The sequence below is a fragment of the Myxocyprinus asiaticus genome, chromosome 42 (assembly GCF_019703515.2).
Source record: "Myxocyprinus asiaticus isolate MX2 ecotype Aquarium Trade chromosome 42, UBuf_Myxa_2, whole genome shotgun sequence".
In the NCBI taxonomy this organism is placed as follows: domain Eukaryota; kingdom Metazoa; phylum Chordata; class Actinopteri; order Cypriniformes; family Catostomidae; genus Myxocyprinus; species Myxocyprinus asiaticus.
In genome coordinates this window covers 25,058,470-25,084,266 of record NC_059385.1, presented here as the reverse complement: position 1 = coordinate 25,084,266, position 25,797 = coordinate 25,058,470, and the positions used below count along the sequence as shown (strand labels likewise).

Genomic DNA, 25,797 nt, shown 5'->3' with positions numbered 1-25,797 from the left:
TAATCGGTGCAGAACTTTTCACTTGCTAGCACATGTGTATTGTTCTTCATAATGATTTATATAAATAAATCCTTCAGTCCTAGGCTTGCCAAGGACATGCGAGTCTTGAAATGATGTTGACCACTGGTTGATAACAATGACAATCTTTAAATTAGTTACTACCGTGGTCTATTTGGCCAGAATATCCTGAAGTTATAAAAACTTTACAACGTTTGACCTTATCAAACTAGCAATTATTGTGTCTAATGTTAACGAACGTTGCCCAACTTTTGTAACGGCATTTATTTCAAAACATCAGTTTTACCAATCAGTCAAAACAACAGCATAAGATACGGCACTTATCTGCTCAGATGACGTTTTCAGATATCTGTCTTTTCCTTTCTTTCATTATGTATTTGTCCATTCGCTCTGATAAGATGTCCTGTGTCCAGTGCACACTGGTGCTTCGAACAACATTCATCCACATAGAGGAGCAGAGCCATAGCACAACTTACGTCATTACCAAAACAATGTTCTTCCGCTAGACACATGCAGTTTTATTTTTTAACTGCTAGAGGGCCAAAAGTTACATAGTGTAGCTTTAAGAGTATTTGAGTAGATTTGATTCCTTTTGTAGACTTTATATAGCCACTACATCTATATTTCATTTATATAAAATCTATATCCACAACATTTCATTTCTATAACCCCCAAGAAGTGCTGATTTTTTTCCCATTATCTGCTGTACTATATCTATTACAACCTAATTCTACATTCAACGAGCTTAGCCAAGTGATGAATCACTTTGCTACTTTGCTGTTATTTCCTTTTCTGTGCTTTGCTGAATAAGAAAATGCCATTGACGTATAATTCATGATTTTTTTTTTTTTTTCATAGTTTATAGCCAATGTATAGATTCTACCAATAAATCAGCCTTTTGATATTTGATATCAAATACCTATGAACCTATTCATTAGATCTGGGTATTTGATATCACACAAACATTGGGAATTCAATGATTAATTCATATTTCTGGATCAGATATACAGTATTCTCAAGTATATTTGTGTGATTATCTACAGTCAATGACAGCTGGACTGAAAAGCTTCTTTTTTCCATTATTCACTAATCCTGGAGCAAATAACTGCCTCCCCCACCATCACCACCTTCAGTGTGAGTTGAAATGAAGGTCAACATAACTAGTGTACCCGTACATTTTTCAAATGTTAAAATATTGTCTCCTTTCTCAGTTAAATGTGCAGAGACAACTATAAGTATGCCTATAAGTGAACTATTACTTCAAAAGTGCAGTTAACGTCAACATGAATTAATTTAATTAATCTGAAACAGGTTCACTTCAAAGAATATTCACGGTGCAAAAACAGTGGCACAATAACAACTCCACACCATATTTTAGTATAAATACTATATTTCTTTTATTTAAATATCTTACAACTTGGTAAAACATATTTACAAGAACTATTCTTGCATTGTTACACTGTACACACAAAAAGTGTAGTTCTCATTCAAACACTGTCTGCTTTAGAGACTCATCTTGGCTGCAGAAGCACCATAGAAGCGATCAAACGAGAGAGGGAATAGACACGATACAACCAGATAGGACACAAACTGCTTTAAGCAACACTCATACAAGACACACAAGCTTTGCCGCACAAAGGCCTCTGGAGGGGACAGAATGAGATTTTAAGGCGTATGTGTGCGTGAGGGAGACAATTTTGTCTTAGTTCACTAACAGTGAAACAGAAACAAATTTGACAAGCGTACAGTCATTATCAGATCAACTCAGAGAGGCAGATTTGTGACTCTATGAAATGACTCTGATGTAGTAAAACTACTGTAACTGACAACAGGACAGCTGTTTTGATTTGGCCGGGCCGAAACAAGAAAGTGGCAAAACTCCAGATGCAAACCAGTTCAGTCATGACATCATCTCATGCAATGACACACTCATTAAAGGTGAAGTGTGTAATTTCGGCACCATACAGAATTGCAAAAGTAATGGCCCTGTATTACAGTGAATTTACCATGGGTAATGGGTATTTCTTTAGGCATGATGCGAACAGTCGTGCTTAAGACACCAATGTTCAACAAACAGTTCAAATCATTATTAATAATTATTGCAGTAATTAGTTTAACTGCAGGCTCTTTGGAATCGCCAAGCAAACTCTTAAAACTCTAGCCACTGGTTGAGCCAATGTTGTTATGGTGCAACGCAGTAATGCCATGCAAACAAATAGATTGCAATTCTGCTTGGTGCCACTAGAGTTGCAGATATTACACACTTCACCTTTAACTAACATAAAAAGATAGCTAAAAAACATCTAACTAGTTCACACATTTTGTAATTGTTAAGTACACAACTGATCTTATTACCATTAAAGTTTACTGGCTGTTTAGTTGTTTTATTTCATACAACTAGAAAAAAAAAAAAAAAAAAGCAGACATAGGACACTGTCGTGATTCAATTAGAAACTCTCAACATTTAACGCTTTGATTGCAGTCTTTGTAGGAGTGATAGGGTGAGATGGGTAAAAATACCTTGGTCGTGCTGGTCTTACGGCTTTCCTGCTTTGGTTTTCTTTACCGATTACACAATACATTTACCACAAGACATTACACATGATAAGAGACCACAGTTCTGGTCAAATTGTGTTGCAGGCACAAATTTTAAGGGCTCAGTCATAGTTCTCTTCGTCTATAACTGGAGAACTATGACCATGCCTATGTGGGGAATGGGACAGCAAACCTTTCCAAACATCTCAACTTTTAGTTCCAGGTACTGGATAAGTGTTTAATTATACAGTATATTAAATATAGCATATACCATTCATTTGTGGGATATACTTCAAGTTTAACCAATCAAACACATACTTGATTGAGGTTTTCCATCCTGGGCATGAACAATGTTTGACAAAAACTAAAAACTGAACCCAAAATGAAAGAAAAACAAAGATGTATTTTAGAGTAACGAATTGCTTTATGTTTTCCCCAATCAAATCAAAGTAGACAAAATTATGACAATGTTTCCGATTATACTTTTCGTACCACGGCTTCTATTTTAACGGAAGGTCATAGCGGAAAAGACTGCAAGCCAATCACACTCAACGGTCTGCTTGAATCATTGCTTTTGTGAAAAGACGTCATAAGCTCACCCAAGTTTATTGTACAGGTACAAACATTCATATAAATAATGTAGTCATTCGTACATTTATTATTTACAAAATTAAAGCTGCACATGTGAAAAAGTTCACTAGAACAAATCTAGAGTGACACTGGGGGGGGGGGGGGACGTTAGATAGCCTTAAAACAATTAGAAAAATCCAAGCCTTTTTAAGGAGCACGGAAAATGCCGAAAGGACTTACAGTCGATCCGTAAAGACCAACATTCCCTTACTCCTGCTTTCTTTTGAATCTTGTTCAACAGAAGCAAAATATGTATAAAAATAAAACATTTATTTATATACCTGACCTTTAAATTGCATGAAAAAGCACTGCCAGATGCTAGCCATTTGTGCGTGCTGACTTCGAAACTCAAGGGTCGAGAGGTGAAGTCATGTAAATATACATCCAACACGCATTCAGTCAAAATCCACTGTCCCCGTGACAAGTGTATCAGCGGATTGTGACATTCTCTGGTATGACGCCTGTGCAGTTTAAAGTTTTGTATAATCAATCTCGTATAATCAAACGCAAGTGGTACATTCCATCCCATCTCCTTTATGCCTTTGAATTTACAAACCATTAACTGAGACCTCACTGCACGTGACAGTGTAGATGAAGGCTGTATTACTATTGCGGCAGGTTTGCTGGCTAAACTGAACCGACCAGATTCTCCTGAAGCACTTGCATTTCTAAATAAGTTTAAATCTAGCCAGCTCTCAATCTGAACTCTAACCTTCTTTTCCGTTACAGCTTAACCAAAGTCGACAGATGACCAAACAGGACACTTATTACACACATAAACCTAGAAGACCACAGGCTTGCAGATTTCCAGGGCTAGTTCACCCAAAAAATTAACCCTTTCAGAGACACTTAGATTTCACTCTCAAGACGTAGACAACCCACCAATTAACAAATCATTACTACACACTTCACTTTTCATTTGTGCCAGTTTCAATCCCTTTCAACAGTTCCTTCCATGAGAAACACTTTATTTTGGATAATGTATGACTCTTTTTGCTAAAAGACCCATGTAAAATGACCCGAATACAACACAGGTTGAAGATGGGTAAATGATTCCCAAAAATTGTTTTGGCCACAAGTGAGGTCATCTATTCTGGACTCTTTGTAGACTTGGTACCACTTGTATCATTCTTAGCACCTCCCACACCGGCAAGTTCATGTGATAGTCCTCCCTGCGTTAACTGGAGATCTACTCAAGAAATGGAAGAATGGAAAGGGTGATGGGTGCTGGGAAATGGGGAGCAGTGCAATTGGAGAGGGGTGGAAGACACAGGTGTGCGCCCCACTGAGCGCACTCAGTCTGTGTATTCTGCCACAATGGACAGCAACACGGTAATGTCATCAGGCTTCCCCCCTGGAGAGGAAATAGAACAATGACAAGGTCAGTCTCTTGAATATGGATCTTTGATGACTTCAAGTTTTGAACTCGGTGATGATGGAAGGGATTCAACCAGCTTCTGAAGACTCACCTCTTACATTCAGCCCATTGTCACAGGCAAACTGGGCGAAAGGAGACATGTAGTTGGGGTCGTAGGCCAACTCATGAGCCTGCTCAGCAATGCTGCGGGCAGTCTGCTGGATACTGTCATAGTTGGTGTTCTGAGACAATTTTTTTATTTTGAAAAAGAGATTGAAGATAAATAAAATGAAAAAGTGGATGAGAAGACAATAATTGGAACATTCTCTAACTTTGCTGGATAACATGGATCACCAGGTGTAGCACTAACTTGAGGAGTCCATGCCAGCTCGAGTGCATGCTGTCATACTAAAAGCTAAAAAAATCATGTTAACTGGTATTCAAATTGTGGACTTAATATGTAGCAAATTAAAATATGCTAAATGGAAGCATTTTCACATGTGACCTCACACTTTTGGAACCCACAGTATAGGGGTGGGCAATATGACCAAAATCTAATATCATGATATGAATAATTTTTATATCACAATAAAGATATACATCACAATATAATAAAATAAAAATAAATAAACCACAACAAAAATAGGTTTCTATATTGAATAATCATATTGTAATGCCTATTTTTGAAGAATCCAGTCAGTGAATTAAATACTTTATAAATTAAAACTACTTCCTCTAGTAAAATTTTCTCCTTATTTGGAACTTGACAAACATATTCAAAGTAAGAAATTTAGCATTATGCTAAAGGTTGATTTAAAACCAAATTGAGTTTCACATTTCTTGCCACGTGGTGGCGATTTTGCGTAACTGTGATAGAGACGACAATCAAAAATGTATACTGGTTGTCAAATTTCTACCAGTTTATTGTGTCTACCAGTATATCGCCCACCCCTACCCAGCAGATACTGTATATATTATATTGGACTATTCCCTGTTCTCAAGATATTGGTATCAGCTATTGAAAAACCCATACTGGTTGACCACTAAATGAGTAATTAAGACCAACACTTTCACATCAAATACAAGCATTGGCTGTACCTTAAGTTTCTTGAGCTCTTGAAGGATCATGTAGTCAGGCATGTTGTCAAAGAGGCCATCTGTTGCAGTCAGAATAATGTCCCCTAGCTGGACATCAAAGGAGGAGCTATCCGCTGCCTCAGGACTGAAAGAAACAGAGAAAGACTGCATTCAGTGCTCTGCACAGTAAAAACAAATCAAAAGACTTACATGGCAGTGAACAGTGAAATCCTACAGAAGTCAATGATTTAATTTTATGCCACAAGCCAACACTTCACCAGTTTATTTCAACAGCTAGGTTTCCATCCATGTCTGTTTATGGGAATTATGGGTTAACACATTAAAAAAATGCTGGCTGAAAACACCAAGATGCGAAAAAAAAAAAAAAAATACATCTCCAAAATGCTCATTAACATTTTTTTTTTTACATTTTTACATTCTACGATATTTGATAGTAGACATGCTTAAACTACAATGGAATATATTCCTATAGAATTTACATAGGAATATAGACACACATAAATGAAGTCATATGACTTTTCCTCATCAGGTCAGACATAAGGGATCTGCCACTGATCGCTAACAAACAAAGTTCAGAGCAATTTGTCTGCGCACTCTAAACCAAGTAATTCATTATATTAAATATAAGAGCCATAGTGGCTTAATCTTGCATTTTCATTTCTATTTTATGTCAATTTCCCCCGAAGTGACGATTTTGTTCTCTTAAAACACATTGGATCGAAACGCTGCTTTATTTGCAAATTGTTTGTGTGATGTTCCGATACTGTGCTTAAATTAAATTCGTAACTTGGTTGAAAACTAAGCTAATGACTACGCCACTTCTATACCCATGTTTGGTGCCAAGCCTTGAGCAACTGCATTAACAAAATAGCCACTACAATCTACATCTTTTCAAAACTGACTAGTCAGGTTGGTTGCCTGAACGATTAGTCGACTAATCAGTCTTAAGGAAGCCTTGTATAATCAGGCTGGTTTCGCATTCACCTGACCGCTATCAAGTGCATTTCGTAGTCTGCCCTTACATAAGATGCACTCTTGCATTCAAAAACAGTTATAGCACAACGGAATGAAATAGGAATGAAATAGTTCTACTTTAAAAGTTGAACGATTTTAATTTGACACACCATTTAAAAAAAACTCAACGCTTGTGGCAGGACACTCTGCATGTGTATGGCTTTAGTGGCGATGCTGTGAAGAGGATGAATTTTTAGATTTTAACAGCTAACAGCTAAATATGAATAAAATCTAGATTAATTAGTCAACCTCACTAATCAACTAGGCTAGTCGTTGTTGGACCCATCCCATAAAATTAAGTGCATTATGGATCTACTGTCTATTGGCAACGATACAGTGATTTTGTAGAAAAATTAAAAGGGAAAACAAAGATCTAATCCACTGAATTAGAACGGAACACTTGATCATGGCTGAAACTCAAGAAGTAGCGTGAGAGTGGGACCAGGGCAGAGTTCAGCCTGACCTAAACGAAGGTTAATGGAAACCCAGGGTAAAGAGAACTCAGACCTAACTTGACCCCTGGACCACATCCAAACAGTCGGGTTGCCTTCCTGGAAACCAGACCTGGCCCTTTAGCTCCAAATCCCTTGAGACCGAATTTTAGTTTAATCTTTAGTGTAATCTGTCTTAGTGCAATGGGTAACTACTGCAGTTACGATTATAGGTCACATCTAGCAAGGTGAGGACAAATAAAATACGACAAACAAACTTTGGTGAGATTTTGGAAAGAGGACAGAGACGTTTTACTAATGCAAAGCACGGAAATTGATTGTTTTGATTGATTGATTGTTAACCTAAATACATTGGGAAATAGCACAAACAGGTGTCAAAGTTTAATACACAGGGTTAAAGGTTTGTTCAAAACCTAAACCCCGAGAATGTGCAATAGTAATAATAGCGATGCTTGCCTTACCAAAAATAAAATCAGAGTGGTGCCATTTACAGTCAAATACCTTAGCTGCTCTATTTCCTGTACATTTTTAGGTGTGTATTCTTTAGAAATGAATCTCTCTTATTTTGTTCACTTTTAGGTTTTCAACAGTTGGTTTGCTAATTGATTAGATGACAAGTGCAGGTCTGCTTGCTTTTAAATAGTGTTAAAAAAAAAAAAAAAAAAAAAAAAAAAAAAAAAGGCGTAGTTCACTGCCGGTATTGTCAGTGTTTGTTGAAATGTTTTGTGGTATTAGCTGAGAGCCCCTTGGAAGTGAGAACAGCCAAACACTTCCATCAAAAGACTTTGCACTGTGTGTGTGTGTGTGTTGCCCCCCAACTTTTATGCGAAGGCCATGTGTTTCGAGCTCCTCACTGCCACAGTCTTGCCAGGGGCTCACAGCCAAACATACATACAAATAGTCCAAACCTCCAATCACAGAGAGAGGGTGGCAAAGAGAACAATTTCCACTGACCAATCAGCATTGTGCTCAACTCTTGTTAACATTTTTTTTGTCATGTCACAGTAGAAGGAGTGATTATTTTTAGCTCCTCACATGCTGCTAACTTTAAGACCTTTAGATTTTTATGTCGTCCAGACTCTGTTACATCCATCCATCCATCCATCTATATTTATATGGCACTGATTCTTGAGATAAGGGACAAAACATGTCTTATATACAGAAGTCATCTTTGTTAAAAATCAATAACTTCATAAGAATAAAAACACTGGAAAAGTTCAGTCTAAAGGAAATGTGTATACTCAGGGCATTTATTACTTATATTTTTAAATAATGTCATTAGAATTTTTTTAAATGCATGCTTTATACTTGGAAACCTATAACTTATAGGGATAGTTCACCCAAAAATGAAAATTCTCATCATTTATTCACCCTCATGATATCCAAGATGTATATGACTTTCTTCTGCAGAACACAAATGAAGATTTTTATAAGAACATCTCAGCTGTGTAGGTCCATACATTGCAAGTTAATGGGAGCCAACATTTTTAAGCTCCAAAATGCACATAAACACAGCATAAAAGTAATCCATAAGACTCCAGTGGTTAAATCCTTATCTTCTGAAGCGATATGATACAGATAAATATTTAAGTCAATTTTTACCATACATTCTCCTTCCAGCCCAGTAGGGGGCGATATGGGCGAAAAATGCAAATCACCAAAAATAAGAGTAGGAGGACTTTAATATTGACCTGTTTATCACCCACATATCACTTTGGAAGATACGGATTTAACCACTGGAGTCTTATGGATTACTTTTATGCTGTGTTTGTGCATTTTGGAGCTTAAATAAAAGCTTACATTTTTGGCACACATTAACTTGCACTGTATGGACTTACACAGCTGAGATATCTTTATAAAAATCTTTGTGTTCTGCAGAAGAAAAAGTCATTCACATATGGGATATCATGAGGGTGAGTAAATGAGAGAATTTTCATTTTTGGGTGAACTATTCCTTTAACGTGTCTTCAGCAAGAGGTCACAATAATAAACTGCAAAAAAAGTGTTTAAAAATGCAACAAATTCATACATGTAAATATCAAATAAAAGGTAGGGATCTTTAAGATATCAAAAATACATAAAGTAAACTTAAATTTATATTTTCCATAAAAAAAAAATCAGTCTATCAAAGTTGTCCTCACTTTGCATCAACAGAAATTTTTTTATAATCCTGAATAAATCAGACAATGGCATGGTCAGCTATAACTCTGAGTACCCCTTTACCACTTCCTGCTCATGGTGGATGCAACAGTAGAACGCGTCGTCTGGTAAGTTTTATATTTTTTACTTTATATTTATACTATTTGTTGACTTCAGTTTGGATTTTAACTCTATCAACCCCACTCTCCTATGGACTAAATTAACCCAGCTCTATCTGTCAGTGGATCACCAGCTTTCTGACAGACAGGTAGCAGCTTGTGAGAATGGGGAAATTCACCTCCAGTACATGTACAATCAGCACTGGTGCCCCCCAGGGATGTGTGCTCTCCCCACTACTCTGTATACCAACGTCTGCACTGCCAAGGACTCCTCTGTTAAGTTCCTGAAGTTCACAGACGACACTACAGTCATCGGCCTCATCCAAGATGAGTCTGCATACAGAAGAGAGGTTGAACAGCTGGCCATCTGGTGCATTAAAAACAACCTGGAAAAGTTCAGTAAAGCTGAAGATGCATAAAACAGTGGAGATGATGATGGGCTTTAGCACCCCAACATTAACCCCGCCCACCATTCTGAACAGCACTGTGGCAGCAGAGTCATTCAAAGCGCTTTGAGTGTAGTGTCAGAAAAGCGCTATATAAATGTAACGTTCATCCATTCATTCAGGTTCCTGGGCACTACCATCTCACAGGACCTGAAGTGGGAGACCCACATTTTGAAAAAGGCCCAGCAGGGGTTGTAGTTCCTTCGCCAGTTGAGGAAGTTCAACCTGCCACAGGCGCTGCCGATACAGTTCTACTCAGCGGTCACTGAGTCTGTCCTCTGTACTTCAATAACTGTCTGGTTTGGTTCAGCTACAAAATCAGACATCAGAAGACTACAAAGGATAGTTCAGACTGCTGAGAGGATTATTGGTGCTCCCCTACCCACCTTGCTAAAACTATATACATCCAGGAGTGATGAAAAGGGCTGGTAAAATCACTCTTGACCCCATTCACCCAGCACACTTCCTCTTCGAACTGTTGCCCTCTGGCTGGCGCAACAGAGCACTGAGCACCAGAACAGCGAGGCACAGGAACAGTTTTTTCCCTCAGGCCATCCACCTCATGAACAGTTAAAACTGCCCCCAAATACTTTCCTTTGGTCAATATTCAATCCATCCATTCCTAGTTATATCCATATTTCATTTATATTCTTTAACATATCCTACCTCTTCTTCAATACATAACATCACCTGCACATAACTGTTGAGATCCTTACATAACCGTTGCCGTCCGCCGAAGAAGGGGAGGAGAGGTACCGTCCGCCAGGGGTCAGAGGGCTCGCTGCCATCCGCCAGGGGAGGAGCGAGCTGGTGTCCGCCAGAGGGCGAAGGAGCGGTTGAATCAGGCGGGAAAGGAGTATGACGAGGAGGAGGGTGTGGCCGGGCCGTGATGGTGCACGGCCAGCACTGAATCAGTTGATCAGCGGGAGCGTGAGATAAAGGGGAGCCGGAGGCGCCAGCTCGAGAGAGAGACGCACGTGGCCGCATTGCATGCGTGTCTGAGTTTGTTTATGTTAAGTTTGACATTAAAACTTAGTTTACTGTTCAGCTGGTTCCCGCCTCCTCCTTGCCCATCCTTGTACTGTTACAACTGTATATAAAATATTCTAACAACATTATTGTGCTATTGTATATTCTTCTTTTTTTCATGTGTTATATCACATTTTTATATTTAAAAAAATTATGTCACTATATGTATATATGTTTAAATGTATATGTTTCTATCTATGTATATACATTGCATTCTCTTGCACCGGAAGCTTCTGTCACCTTGACAAATTCCTTGTGTGTGTAAGCATACTTGGCAATAAAGTTCATTTTGATTCTGATTCTGAGGTTATAGAGGCAGCTTCAACTGAGGAAAAAAACAAAATGGCTCCAGAGTACGACACATGGTTCAAATGAAAAAATTCTGAATAGTTTTATAGAATGTATTTTATCACTTAACTCCTTTACTGAACACCACTATTAGATAATTCATGACTTTACATTCTAGTTGAATGGATCAAATGAAAAAAGTATGCTTTTTAGTGTGTCTGACGGAGTTGACACAAAAGACAATAAGATGCAAGTTATGAGGTGAATAAATGTCAATTTTCAGGGGAAAGCATTTTTTTATAAAAACCTGATCCCTTACAAGGTCGTTAGCTGAGACCTTTTCCAACAAATATATCCATTTCAAAAATAAAAATCCGATATGGTGGCCGATATAGTTAATTTTTGAGCTGGAATGAAAACAGACCTTTTCTATGTTGATTGTTCACCGATTTTGCCCCGATATGACTATGCAAAGGTATTCAGAAGGCTGCTTTCTTAAATATTTTTATCAAAGAATATTTGACATTATTATTATACATTGTCAACAAATTCTAGAAATGAACACTGAGAAAATAAATAAAAATACAATAAATAGCTTTAAACATCAGTACTGTATGTTCAGTATCAGTCAGACGCTGACCATTTAAATAAAGAATAAATAAAAATACAATAAATAGCTAAATAAATAAACATCAATACAGCATGTTTAATATCAGTCCGTTGCTGACCATAAAAATAAAGAATAAATTCAAATAAAATAAATAGCTAAATAAACATCAGTACTGTTTAGTATCAGTCAAATACTGACTATTTCATTACTGCCAGTCAATTATTGGCAGGTTGTAAAACAAGAATCATTTACACCTGCCGAGACAAGATATAAACGGCGGCAGCGGTGTTACACCGTATTCTGCTATACAAGTTCAGGGGAAAACCAGACTTCTAAATATTACATTTTATAAATGCAACAACTGGAATTGTTTGGTTGAAGGGGGTACCAAACTGTGAATCCTGAACAAAACAGTTTGGTGAATACATGTTTACACATTAGCTTCCACTCAGCTGATAAGCAATGAAAGTAGCTACGTGGTTAGCTAGTTAGCTATAAGCTCGTTGTCACTGAGAGTAAAAGATGGACCAGCATTACGTCTCACCAACTAGGTAACAGCATAGCGTGAAATCCACACTCAACAGACACAATCCACCACCGCACCATTGTTTTATGAGCTGCAAAAAGATGCTGATGTTTACCTTTCAATCTGTTACATTACTGACTGCACTGACAAAATATAGCTGGCTAACAGCAAACAGACATGAGTGACATGGTTGTCAGGGACAGGGTTAATGTTATATTAGTTATATTGAAAAGGGAAAATGATGTGGTTATTGTTTATTAACTTTCCAGTATGTATTTCACAAACTAGTTAGCAGCTTACCGAGAAGAGACCGCTCAACTCCGCCCTGTCTGCAGAGCCACCGTCAGTTCAGCTCTGTAAACAATGGAGTCGGAGCGCGCTCTGCTGGACAAACTATGTAATGACACCAATTCTAAAGCATTGTTTTCTGCATTATATTTTCTGAATTTTTTTTTTTTTTTTAATATCTGCGCATATCAGTAAACATATACGGCGATACCGATATATCGCTGAAAGGCTAATATCGGCCGGCCGATATATCGGTCGGGCACTACTAATCAGTCACATGCAGACATCTGTGATACTGGAGTGTGTGTCTCCACTATCAGTTAGTGTCACTAACCCACCTGTCACTCAACACGACGCCCTCTGCCCCCGGCGGTGCAATGGACAGCTGGAAGGGTGTGTTGAAATAGTGTTGCTGCTCGTCTGACCTATGGACCACCTCTCCACCCCGAACCACCAAGAAGCCAGAGTCTCCCAGGTTACATGTGTGTAACCTGTGACTCCGACGGTCCAGGACGACTATACAAGCTGTGCTACTCCCTAGAACGACACAAAAAAGAAAGAAATTGAGAAAATTAGGAGTCGTTCACAATCAATGCATTTTTTGCATCCATATGCGCAGTTTTGTTGTTTTTCTATGTAAACACGCACAAGTTGGGCGTCTTTGACCATTGTGCCCAGTATCGTTGTTTTTTTCAACATCTCAAATTTCAAGATGTCAAGTTAAAAGAATTTCAACTTTTAGAAACTCGTCTCAAGACACCTGCATTCAATTCCATTCTTCTGCTGAGTTAAGCTTTTGAAACACTCTTTAAAATGGAGTTTTAATGAGTTTCACAGAAACATTACACTAATAATACTTAGTATTAAACACCAATAATGTGGTGTTAATGTCTAATTATGGGGTCATGGTAATGAGTGAGAAATCTAACTTTATTTACCAATGCATTTCGGCACACAGGCCTTCATCAGGGCTAAAAAAAAAAATTGTATGGTAATGGCCTCCTAGTTTGACACTTTACATAAACATTCATTCTCTCATTCCCTGGCTAGGGACTTGTGGTCCAAATGACCTTGTCGCCCACTGACCTTTATCGCACTGCATGCCTTCCCAAAATAAAAGCAGGTCACTTTTAAAGAGACAAACAACTCAGCAAGCCGAAGAGCACAGGGTGACTTTTCAGACAGCCCTTCATGTCAGGTTTCAGTAAAAAGATGTTCTGTTGCGTGCTTAGTAATCCAACGCCTTGTTTGAGAAAATAACTTAACTTAGAGTTGCATCAGAAACATGCAAAAGGTTTAAACTCCATTCAGATCATTAGGTAACATTAGGTCCCACCAAACAAAACAATGGAAACTGCTGAATTTGAATAAATACTAACGTAAAGATGATAAACAAAAATGACCCTTGAAACCAGCATATCAAACCAAGGATAGAGTTTCAACAATATATTCTTTTTATGAGAACTCATTGACATAGATCCCCTGTCGTACATAGAGTCTACTGTTAATGACATTGGTCCGAAACCTTCTGAGATGCCTATGTAGGCAGCATTTTAAGGCATCATAAGTACACTACTGACACAAAGGGTGTTTCCAAAAAGGTATGCAGCATAATTGTACTACCTTTTAAGATACCTTCTTCAGGCTAAATTCTAAGGCAGCATCATATGTATACTTCATGGCTATCCCAGAATACACTGTTGCGAGCGTAGTAAAAAAAAAATATGGATAAAGGGAGATAAATATAGATTATATTTTGTTCAATAAAAAAGTATTGATAAAAAAAATAAATAAAAAAAAAAGTTGAATCTAAGTTTAAAGTGATCTGTTTTACCCAATTTATATGTATGCAAGGAATTGCTTATTAGAATATCACAAGAGACTATTTGAGAGACAGGCCACTTCTATTTAAATGAATGGGAGAAATTGGAACACCCAACCAAGAAGCTCTAACACCCAACGGTCAACGGATGTAGAAAGAAAGTCCCGCCTTACAGGTAAAGGAGCCAATCACTTATTAGATACAGACATCGCCTGTTAAACTTGAGAACATGCATGCGCATTAGCAATACAAGACATTTTGTGTTTTAGTGTAATATGAGGTAAAGCAGCCCAATTTATGATTCCAGTATTTTCAAATTTTATTGCTGATTTGAAATATGTTTGTGATGAGGAGGATGGTGTGGCCAGACTGTGAGGGTGCACGGCCAGCACTGAATCAGCTGATCAGCAGGAGTGCGAGATAAAGGGGAACCGGAAACGCCAGTTCGAGAGAGATGCACGCAGCCGCGCTGCATGTGTGTGTGTTTATGTTTGTTTTATGCTGAGTTTACCATTAAACATTGTGTTGACTGTTCAGCCAGTTCCCACCACCTCCTTGCCCATCCTTTAACCTTTACAGTGGTGCCGAAACCCGGGAAGGAGGAGGGATGCGTCCCCCAAAGGAGCAGGCCATCTGCCTGGGGACGGAGGGTTCGCTGCCATCCGCCGGCGAAGGGGAGGAGCGGTTCCATCCGCCAGGGGTCAGAGGGCTCGCTGCCATCTGCCGGGGGAGGAATGAGCTGTCGTCCGCCAGAGGGCGGCGAAGCGGTTGAGGACCGGGTGACAGCGTGTCCGGGGACCAGCGAGCAAGTATTTCTCTCTCTCCTCTCTCGGTGCATCTCCCGCTAGCCCTTTCCCTCGTATCTCCCCCAGGTTCCCAGGAGGCGGAGTGGACCACCGGCTGACAGAATGGGCGGAAGGGTCGGTGGCACCCTGGCCTGAATCAGGCAGGGGAGGAGTGTGACGAGGAGGGGGGCATGGCCAGGCCGTGAGGGTGCATGGCCGGCACTGAATCAGCTGATCAGCGGGAGAGCAGGAGACACCAGTTCGAGAGAGAGAGAGAGAGAAACGCACGCGGCCGCGCTGCATGTGTTTGTTTGTTTATGTTTGTTTTATGTTGAGTTTACCAATAAACTTTACGTTGACTGTTCAGCCGGTTCCCACCTCCTCCTTGCCCATCCTTTAACCATTACAATGTTCTTTGATCGTAATCTTGACCAACCATTTTTGAGATTTCAGTCTTTCCCCATTCAAGTAGATAGGAGCTGCACTGTCATGACTGGAAATAGCCTCCCAGGAGCATTCCAAAGATAGCCGACAGTGGACTGACTTGCTAGAAAGACTTTGATATAATGCCGTTAGCTTAGCAACATGCTAACGCCACACTATTAAAAATCAACCACGAGTTGAGTTTCCTTGTCGCTTTGTGTGAGAAGTGCTATTTGGATACACAGTTACTAATTCGGTTAAATTCTAGTTAGGATACTGCCAAATAAGGCAGCTCAACATGTTTTGGAATAGAACCCATGTTTATGTAACGGAACACTGTAAAGGCCCCTGCACACTTCCTATGAAAGTGAAGAAACGAATGGGTGTGATGTCATTTAAAACAAAATCTGTCCAAAACTGAGGTGTTTTTGTGTTCATTTTGGTGGTTCGTAACAGCTCGCAGGTGAACGTTCAGGAAAACTTCTTACCGGCTGCTAAACACCTTCTTACTGCCATTGGTTCACGTCATCAGTAGGTGCGACCTGGAGCTCCATCTACTTGACAACTAGTTCAATTTGTCATTCCCATTCAAAAAGTTAAGATCAGTCAACATGAATACACCGGCGTGCAGAGTTATTAACAAGCTGGTGCAAATTTACCTTTATCTTTTTCCTTGTATCTTTTTATAATATACATTTTCCAAGAACATTTCTTGTGATTTTTTTTGTTTAATTAGTCTGTAAAAGGAATCAAATCTACTCAAATACTCTTAACTGCCCATTCACTCATCTGCCCAAAGTGAGATATGCCTCTGTTTTCATCATTCTTTTGTCTGTATTCGACCATTAACACGTTTATACACCAATCTTTGCAGTAGTATCAGTGTCATCATAAATTGCAATAACAGAGTGTAATTGGCACATATTATGGCTGCTTATAGCGTATTAGCAGCTTAGCGCCATTAAATCAAAGTAAACAAGACAAATTATGCATTTTCTACTGAATATACACTGATCAGCCATAACATTAAAACCACCTGCGTGTAGGTCCCCCACGTGCCGCCAAAACAGCGCCAACCCACATCACAGCATAGCATTGAGATGCTATTCTTCTCACCACAATTGTACAGAGCAGTTATCTGAGTTACCATAGACTTTGACAGTTCGTACCAGTCTGGCCATTCTCTGTTGACCTTCCTCATCAACAAGGCATTTCCGTCTGCAGAACTGCCACTCACTGGATGTTTTTTTGTTTTTGGCACCATTTGGAATAAATTCTAGAGACTGTTGTGCGTGAAAATCCCACAAAAATCCCACAGTAACTCAGATAACCACTCTGTACAATTGTGGTGAGAAGAATAGCATCTCAGAATGCTATTCTGAGATGCAGGTTGGTGCTGTTTTGGCGGCACGAGGGGGACCTACACAAAATCAGGCAGGTGGTTTTAATGTTGTGGCTGATCGGTGTATATTAATTTAAATCATCAGAGTAGTTAAAACAGGTTATATTACTGATCTCGTGTGAATTCTACTCATAAAATGAGGCATGAAGTGATTGATAACACATTTTAATGTCATATTTAGGGACAGGACAATATCGAATTTGGATATATCTCAAACCAAAAAAAATGTACGAACCATATCAAGGCAAAATGAAATTTTGAAAATATGCAACATTGTTTTCGGTCCATGTGATCATAAATGAAATAACCTGTCAAACAACATGATCTCTCTATAGCATGATTTACCCTTACTGCGCTTTTTTCTACACTGTTTACAGAGTTCACACGGGTCCTTGAAGTGCTTGAATTTAACTTTTAGAAATGTACGTACTGGAATACCTGGAAATCAGCCTGTTTTTCTGAAAAAAGCTTGATAAAAACAGACCATTTCTATGTGTGTCCATCAAAGATGAGATCCCGCACTACACTTTCATTGAATAATATGTACTTTAATATCCTTTCTGTTCTTTACAGTCAGATAAAAAACTAAAACTAAATATTCATTTTAATCACAAATAGCACAGATGCACTGACAAATTGAGACTTCTCTCTCTTTAATAAATGAACTGCAACAGCTGTGCAAGTCTGTATGATGCAAGTTAAATTCTTAGTGACCATATCTTTATAGCGCTTGTTATACAAATGAATGTAAACTCTTATTTCTTGTAAATTGTACACATTATTTCAAACACTGACCGCTCATATCATTATTATATATACAATTTCATAATATAATAACAACTGAAAGTAGAATTTTAATATTCTGAAAAGTTAAAATGTGATTATAATAACCAAAACAAACAAATTATGAAAAAATAAATATACACTTTCACATACTTTTTCGGGACAGGTTCATTTCTTTATTTTTGAAGGCTTATTTGTTTGTGATCTATATGAGAAACTCTTATCATCTAAATTTGAGTATTTATATTGTGTATTAAAGAACTTTATTTGATGAGAAATTATAATGTGCATTTTGTGCAAACATTAAAAAATAAACACGATTTTCATTTGTGTTTTTATATTATTCGATAAATATTATACCTCATATCGTATATTGAACCGAACCATGAGATAACCATATCATCTCATCCCTAGTCATATTAGCTGATATTAGTCATGTAGTCATCCTCATATTTAAATGCCTCCCACATTGGTGTGGCCCGTGTCTATATATTCACAAACAGTATGTCCTCTGAACGAAGAACTTCTCAGCAGTTCCAGTGTTATGGATGTGACATTTGCATTGAAAATGTGAACTTCTCATAGAAAGTACTCAGTACCAGTAAACAGAACCATTTGTATGTATAATCATAAACCTCTTTAAATAGTCCAGATGTCATAAAATTTGTATTCTAGATTAGTTTTCTTCCAGTTTAGACTAGGAAATGATCGTGCGTTACAGACGTGACTAAAATTGACATTTCTTTGTTTTTGGGAGACCACAGACTTTGTAAAAACACTGAATTAAAATGAAAAAACCAGAAATAATACTAGCCACATAATGTAGAAGGATTGGCACTCATAGGAACATGTAATATTTATTTTTTGTTCATTGTCGTTTTCACATAAATGGGGAAAACCCGTCGTTATGGACGTGACATCTCTCTTACACCATGCTGCATATACGACTATGGGAAAACGTAAATTGCTGGAAAAAAAAAATTAACAGTGAACTCTATTGGGTCTTTAAACTATAAGATCTGTGACATCGGGTTAAGGCTGTATAATAATGTTAAATTAAAACTGCCATTTGCAGTGTGAAAATGCTATATGGTGTTACGTGATTATAGTCAAAGATGGCGCAAATTGTTTTGAATTTAAGCCAAGCACGTGGCGCACGCTCATATGTGTAACCCATCATTGAAGGTTTTTTTTTTTTTAAGAGCTGCGTGTACTGTAGATAATACTGAATTTAGAGAATGTGATACTCATCTGGTGTGTGCTTGTGACGAAAGGTATGCATATAGTAGGCTAATGCTTGCTTTGTTCTAAACAGCAACATGAGTGTTAAATGTTACAGAACAAATCGCGAGTGCGTCAAAACGATCAGGTTATTATATTAAGTTGCAATCATGCATCAAAAAGATTGAATTAGCCTACTATGCTTTTGTGTCAAACTGATTCCAGTCATGTTAAGACTAATGATACCTTGCAATGCAAGATGTCACTTTCAGCACTTTGGATTCTAAGAAGAGGAAAAAGATGCAGCAACACGATCTGAAATAACATCAAGATGTCAACGACATGGTCAGCATACATTTAATATTTCATATTAAGTATTCATATTCATTTCAAATTTATAATTTACTTGTTAAACCTGAACATGCTTCAGAAAACATTTTAGCATTGACAATTTAAAGTAATAGTTGTCAAAAGCAACCTTATTCTCACTCTTAAACTGTAAACAACTATAAATTTCATATTAAACATTCCCAACACTTTGTAGTGATGAACCTATTAAAGCTATTATATTAACCATTAAAGTGCAGAAACGCTTAAGTATTATTGATAATGTAAATCAGAGGTAGAGAACACATTAAGGGAAATAAATATCAATTAACCTAAACAAATATGAACAATGTGAGTGACTGACATTTAATTTAGGATTCCTTTAATGTCTTTTTCCTCTCTAATCTTTTTCTTTCTACTCTGCAAGAACTGTCTCTGCGATGTGACACCTTCCCCTATTGTCGACTTATGGATTCAAAGTCTGAATTACTTTGTCTGGTATCACCCAAGCTTTGTCCTCCACCATAGGCAAGATGTACATCAATCCAGCGTCATCATTTCTTCTCAAGCAAAGTACTTCAAGTGCTTCATGGTCTTGGTTATGTTCAAGTCCAACAAACTGACAGTAGGAATTTTTTGCCTTGAACCGCATGGACACAATTTCCAATTTTTATTTTCTGCACAGCAGTTAAATGGGACTCAGGGGACTGGTGTTCAGCGGCATCAGTAGATGTGGCCTTTGAGAGCAGAAATACATTTTTCCCCAGGAGACTGGCTCAATGTGGTGGATGGACTGAGTGCCCGGAACAGCTGTGGTATTGGCCCACCTGTCATCCAGTTTATGCTGCTCTGTGAAATCTCTGATGTCCATGGATGTGATCAGTTTTATTTCACTGTTTGGGCAACTACTTTTTACAGAGTCTACAAATGATGCAGTGTCTGTAACAAGGATTGCCTGTCTGCTGAGAACATCTGTATTTACTGCCCATTTTAATGTTGCCCCCACACCATCTTCAGCACCTTTGCCATGGCTTGTGGCAAAGAAATGCCACTCTACACCTAAATTTGAGAACAACTCCTGGAAAGTGGTTGACAAGAAACACCAGATGAACTTGCTTTAAAATTGAGAAGCAGCACCATCACTGAATATGTGAAGCCGTCTCATCTCATCTGTTTCTCTTGAACACGTTCCGTGATCTTGGTGAGGAATGTTGCCACAGTCCTGTTGTCATGTTAAAAGCTGTCACTCTCAATGGCATATGACTCTGGATCTCCATCAGAACATAGACCAGATGTAAATATTGTGATCAGTTTCTGATGCCAGTGTGCAGATTGGATTTGGTCTTTGTAGGCAGCTGTGTAGTTTTCTGCAAAGTCAACTTGTAGCACCACAGTTTCATTGTTTGAGTTTGATTGGGATTTTTTTTGTCTGAAAAGAGGACCTTTGTTGTCTTTTGATGAAACAGTGCTGCAAAAATGAAAATGAAAAAGATCACCCAGTTTGCCATTCTTTTGTACCTTACATGACAGCACTCCTGTTGCTTCCCATGTACTGTATACCAGGTGACCTTAATTGTTTTGTCTTCCTCAGGTATGTGACAGAGGGTACGCATTTCCAAGAGCTCATTATTTTTGCACTCAGCACACTGGCATAACATGCACTAAGGCCTGTTTGGACTACAGACTACAGCCTCAATAAAATTCTGTGTGCTCTGTAATGCTTGCCTTGGTATCACACAATGCACACAGTCCAGGGCTAATTTGATATTTTTGTGGTACCGGCAAAGGCACACATTCCTTGACGTGTCTGAACACAGGAGTACATGGGATGGCTGGAGCTCAGCAAACTTAGATTTCCCAATTGCAGGCTCTGGATGTTCCCTTTTAAAACAACGGTAAGCCTCTAGGATGGACATTGTCAAATGCTGTTTCTCTCACAGTGACCACATCCCTCATCCCAGGAGCTTGTCTTGAAATGTTGTCTTGTTCATAGAGATGCCTGACACAATCATACACTGATCAGCCACAACATTAAAACCACCTGCCTAATATTCTGAAGGTCCCCCTCGTGCCGCCAAAATGCTATTCTGAGATGCAGGTTGGCACTGTTTTGGCATCCCTGAATACCTTCTGTCTTTCAGCATTCATTTTTGCCACTGCACTGTAAATTGATGAATATCAATTTGTTTTTTTTTGTTCATTTGTTACTGTATATAGTTTTATTGTTTGCTTTTCAAGACAGCTGAAAGCATATTCCGTCTTTTTATTTTTTTTTTTTTTTTTGCAGCTGTACCATATTTTCTCGATCTTATGTTGTAGAAAAATACTGGACAAGAATAAAAGTCCTTGTTCACGACGCACATTATGTGAGTCATCCTGCGGATGTTTCATCTATTTATTCTTTCAAGCCATCAGTGAGTGCATGACTCACCGTACAGTTGTGCTAAAAAGTTTGCACACCCTGGCAGAAATTGTGAAATTTTGGCATTGATTTTGAAAATATAACTGATCATGCAAAAAAACTGACTTTTATTTAAGGATAGTGATCATATGAAGCCATTTATCATCACATAGTTCTTTGGCTCCTTTTTAAATCATAATGATAACAGAAATCACCCAAATGGCACTGATCAAAAGTTTACATACCCTTGAATGTTTGGCCTTGTTACAGACACACAAGGTGACACACACACAGGTTTAAATGGCAATTAAAGTTAATTTCCCACATCTGTGGCTTTTTAAATTGCAATTAGTGTCGGTGTATAAATAATCAATGAGTTTGTTAACTCTCACGTGGATGCACTGAGCAAGCTAGATACTGAGCCATGGGGAGCAGAAAAGAACTGTCAAAAGACCTGCGTAACAAGGTAATGGAACTTTATAAAGATGGAAAAGGATATAAAAAGATATCCAAAGCCTTGAAAATGCCAGTCAGTACTGTTCAATCACTTATTAAGAAGTGGAAAATTTGGGAATCTCTTGATACCAAGCCAAGGTCAGGTAGACCAAGAAAGATTTCAGTCACAACTGCCAGAAGAATTGTTCAGGATACAAAGAAAAACCCACAGGTAACCTCATGAGAAATATAGGCTGCTCTGGAAAAAGACGGTGTGGTTGTTTCAAGGAGCACAATACGACGATACTTTACCAAAAATGAGCTGCACGGTTGAGTTGCCAGAAAGAAGCCTATCTGCGCCAATGCCACAAAAAAGCCCGGTTACAATATGCCCGACAACACCTTGACACGCCTCACAGCTTCTGGCACACTGTTATTTGGAGTGACGAGACCAAAATAGAGCTTTATGGTCACAAACATAAGCACTATGTTTGGAGAGGGGTCAACAAGGCCTATAGTGAAAAGAATACCATCCCCACTGTGAAGCATGGTGGTGGCTCACTGATGTTTTGGGGGTGTGTCAGCTCTAAAGGCACGGGGATTCTTGTGAAAATTGATGGCAAGATGAATGCAGCATGTTATCAGAAAATACTGGCAGACAATTTGCATTCTTCTGCACGAAAGCTGCGCATGGGACGCTCTTGGACTTTCCAGCACGACAATGATCCTAAGCACAAGGCCAAGTTGACCCTCCAGTGGTTACAGCAGAAAAAGGTGAAGGTTCTGGAGTGGCCATCACAGTCTCCTGAACTTAATATCATCGAGCCACTCTGGGGAGATCTCAAACGTGTGGTCATGCAAGACGACCAAAGACTTTGCATGACCTGGAGGCATTTTGCCAAGACGAATGGGCAGCTATACCACCTGCAAGAATTTGGGGCCTCATAGACAACTATTACAAAAGACTGCACGCTGTCATTGATGCTAAAGGGGGCAATACACAGTATTAAGAACTAAGGGTATGCAGACTTTTGAACAGCGGTCATTTCATTTTTTTCTTTGTTGCCATGTTTTGTTTTATGATTGTGCCATTCTGTTATACTGTTCAACTGTTCTGCTACAGTTGAATATGAATCCCATAAGAAATAAATGAAATGTGTTTTGCCTGCTCACTCATGTTTTCTTTAAAAATGGCATATATATTACCAATTGTTCAAGGGTATGCAAAATTTGAGCACAACTGTATGTGTGTGTGTGTGTGTGTATGTATATGCACTTACCCAGCAGTGGCACTTTGTTCTGCAGGAGTTCATAGTAGCCGGAGGTGAGGATGCCCACAGGGCTGCTGGGTGTGAAGCGGCCCTCCTTCACAAGCCGTTCACACGTCCTCATCAGTGTGGCAGAAAACTGGGACGGGTCCACACCGTAGTCCCTCCAGCCCCCCACACCATCCGCAACACCTGAGAGAACAGAAGAAAGGGAAAAGATATATTATTAAGTGTAAAACCAAATGGATGCGTGCTAATTTCCTCAACTTGACAGTTTAAACAACTAACTTCTGACAAATAGATGAAAAGGTCGAGTTTTTTGATGCTGCAGAGACAGCTGGCAGCTGCCACAAACCTTCCTGACCTAGAGATGGTCTGAGCATTGTGATGGTAATGCACAACTGCCTTCTGTTGTAACTCATCTGATGCCTTCATTCAACAAAACAGCTGTAAGATATCGTGGAATGAACCCATTGAAGCCGAAGTCCTTAGTGACTGCTGTTTACAAAAACTAAGCTAATTAAAACTAAACTAAACTACAAATACACAAACACTGCTTTTGAAATCACTATGAACTGTGGAGATGTTTGCATTTGCAGAAATTGCTAATAAACAAAATGCAATTTTTTTAGAATAAGCCTGAGCTGATAAAGTCCACTATCGCTATATTGCGGTTCTTGTTCTTACAATATAGCATTGATACTTTATATTCTTGTATCAATATTGCGTATTTATGTGTGGAACCACATCATGTCCTACAGTTCAATTACCAAAGAAGCAATTCATCTAAAATAAATTTAACTAAACACTAGTAATATATTTTTGTTGCAATTTCTTAAATTTCAAGCGTTAAGCTTGAATTTTGTATAAAACTTTTATTTTGACGTGAAGGCGTTCCTGGTTCTGTGTTTTTGACGGTAGTTTCACACTTCCGGATAAGGCGATAAATATGAAATCTGGCTGATGATTAATTGTCAAACAAATAATTGTGATTATGAAGATTAATTGTCTCTTTAAGGGCTTTCGTGATTAATTATCATAGAAATTGTCATATGTGTGCTTAATACACCTTAAGAAGTCATTTTTACATATTTAACTTAAAATCTAAGCAAATAATAAAACAGGGATATATGATTTCTTTCAAGGCTTTTAAAACAACTTATGAATGACATGAAAAATAATGTTTTAAATATCAAAATATTTCTAAATACTTAAAATATGTCTCTTTTTGGTCAACTTAAGTTTTGGTTAATTCTACAATTACACTGTTGTTTTTGGAACTTTTATTTTATATTCTGTTTTTTTAAATATTTGTTCCTGTATTGTTATTATATTTGCATTGTATTACATTATGCAATAGTAAACAATTTCTGCTCTTTCATTAAACCCACGAGCCCTTATTTCTCATGGAATTTCAAACGATCATTGATCAGACGATTATTTAAAGCTGCACTGTGCAACTTTGTGCTCTCTACATACATTACGTCCGTCGTGTTTCGACACTGCTGCTCTGGCGGATGAATCTCATGATTTGAGCTTACCAGGACATCACCTGTGTGTGATAATGACTGGGAGAAATTCAGAGCCAGAGTCATAACATGCCATTTTCATGTTGATATAATTATGTTATACAATTAAACATTTACAAATGAAATATTACTTGCTTTGATGAAGATAAACAACACTCTTATTTACATATTTTGAATGAATGAATTGTGCACTTTTCTGACACTACACTCAAAGTGCTTTTACAAAGAGAACAGGGGACTCTCCTGAAACACCACCAGTTACAAGTATATTTTAATATGATTATTCAAGTGTTTTATCAACTATTAATGTTTGTATTGTATTATACTTACCAATTTAAGAGGTGAAACTCGTGATACTGCTGATTCGAGTTCAATGTAAGACTTAGTTTTTACATTATTAATCTCATCAACGAAATCAATGATGAAAATGTTTGTTGACGAAAGTGTTTTTGATTTCAATGATAACGAAGACGAGACAAAAAGGCGATCATGAAGATTATTAAATTATTTTATTAAAGCATACTGTTGACAAAAATATGATAATTATATTGAAAGATATAAACAGAAGAGGAAACATCTTGATAATCTCTAAATAGAAGAAGATATTAGATATACATTCATTTAATCCATTAATCCAGTGTGTTGGGCATTTCTCTGCTTAAGCTATGCAAGTTGAACTTGCTAACATTAACTGCTTTAAAACAGGGTAAATACCTAATTCAAACGCATCCTATTTATACATGAGATTAATCAATATATCCACAACATTTATGGAACAACTTATATCTGCACATCGAAACAAATGAACATGTGAATTTAAATTACGCGCTAGTCAGAATTGCGTTGTGAATA

General features: G+C 38.0%; 1 protein-coding gene across 1 annotated transcript in view; it reads right to left on the bottom strand.

The window, feature by feature from the left end:
* Positions 1-1,415: 1,415 nt before the first annotated feature.
* The window catches only part of pptc7b (protein phosphatase targeting COQ7 b), a 33,338-nt gene continuing 8,956 nt past the window's right edge, over positions 1,416-25,797 (bottom strand). Inside the window, exons 2-6 of the mRNA XM_051684186.1 lie at positions 23,429-23,608; positions 12,888-13,086; positions 5,639-5,762; positions 4,653-4,782; positions 1,416-4,537 (exon numbers count right to left, since the gene is read on the bottom strand). Of these exons, the coding sequence (XP_051540146.1) occupies positions 4,479-4,537; positions 4,653-4,782; positions 5,639-5,762; positions 12,888-13,086; positions 23,429-23,608 (692 nt within the window). The 3' untranslated portion in view covers positions 1,416-4,478. The remainder of the gene's footprint in view (positions 4,538-4,652; positions 4,783-5,638; positions 5,763-12,887; positions 13,087-23,428; positions 23,609-25,797) is intronic.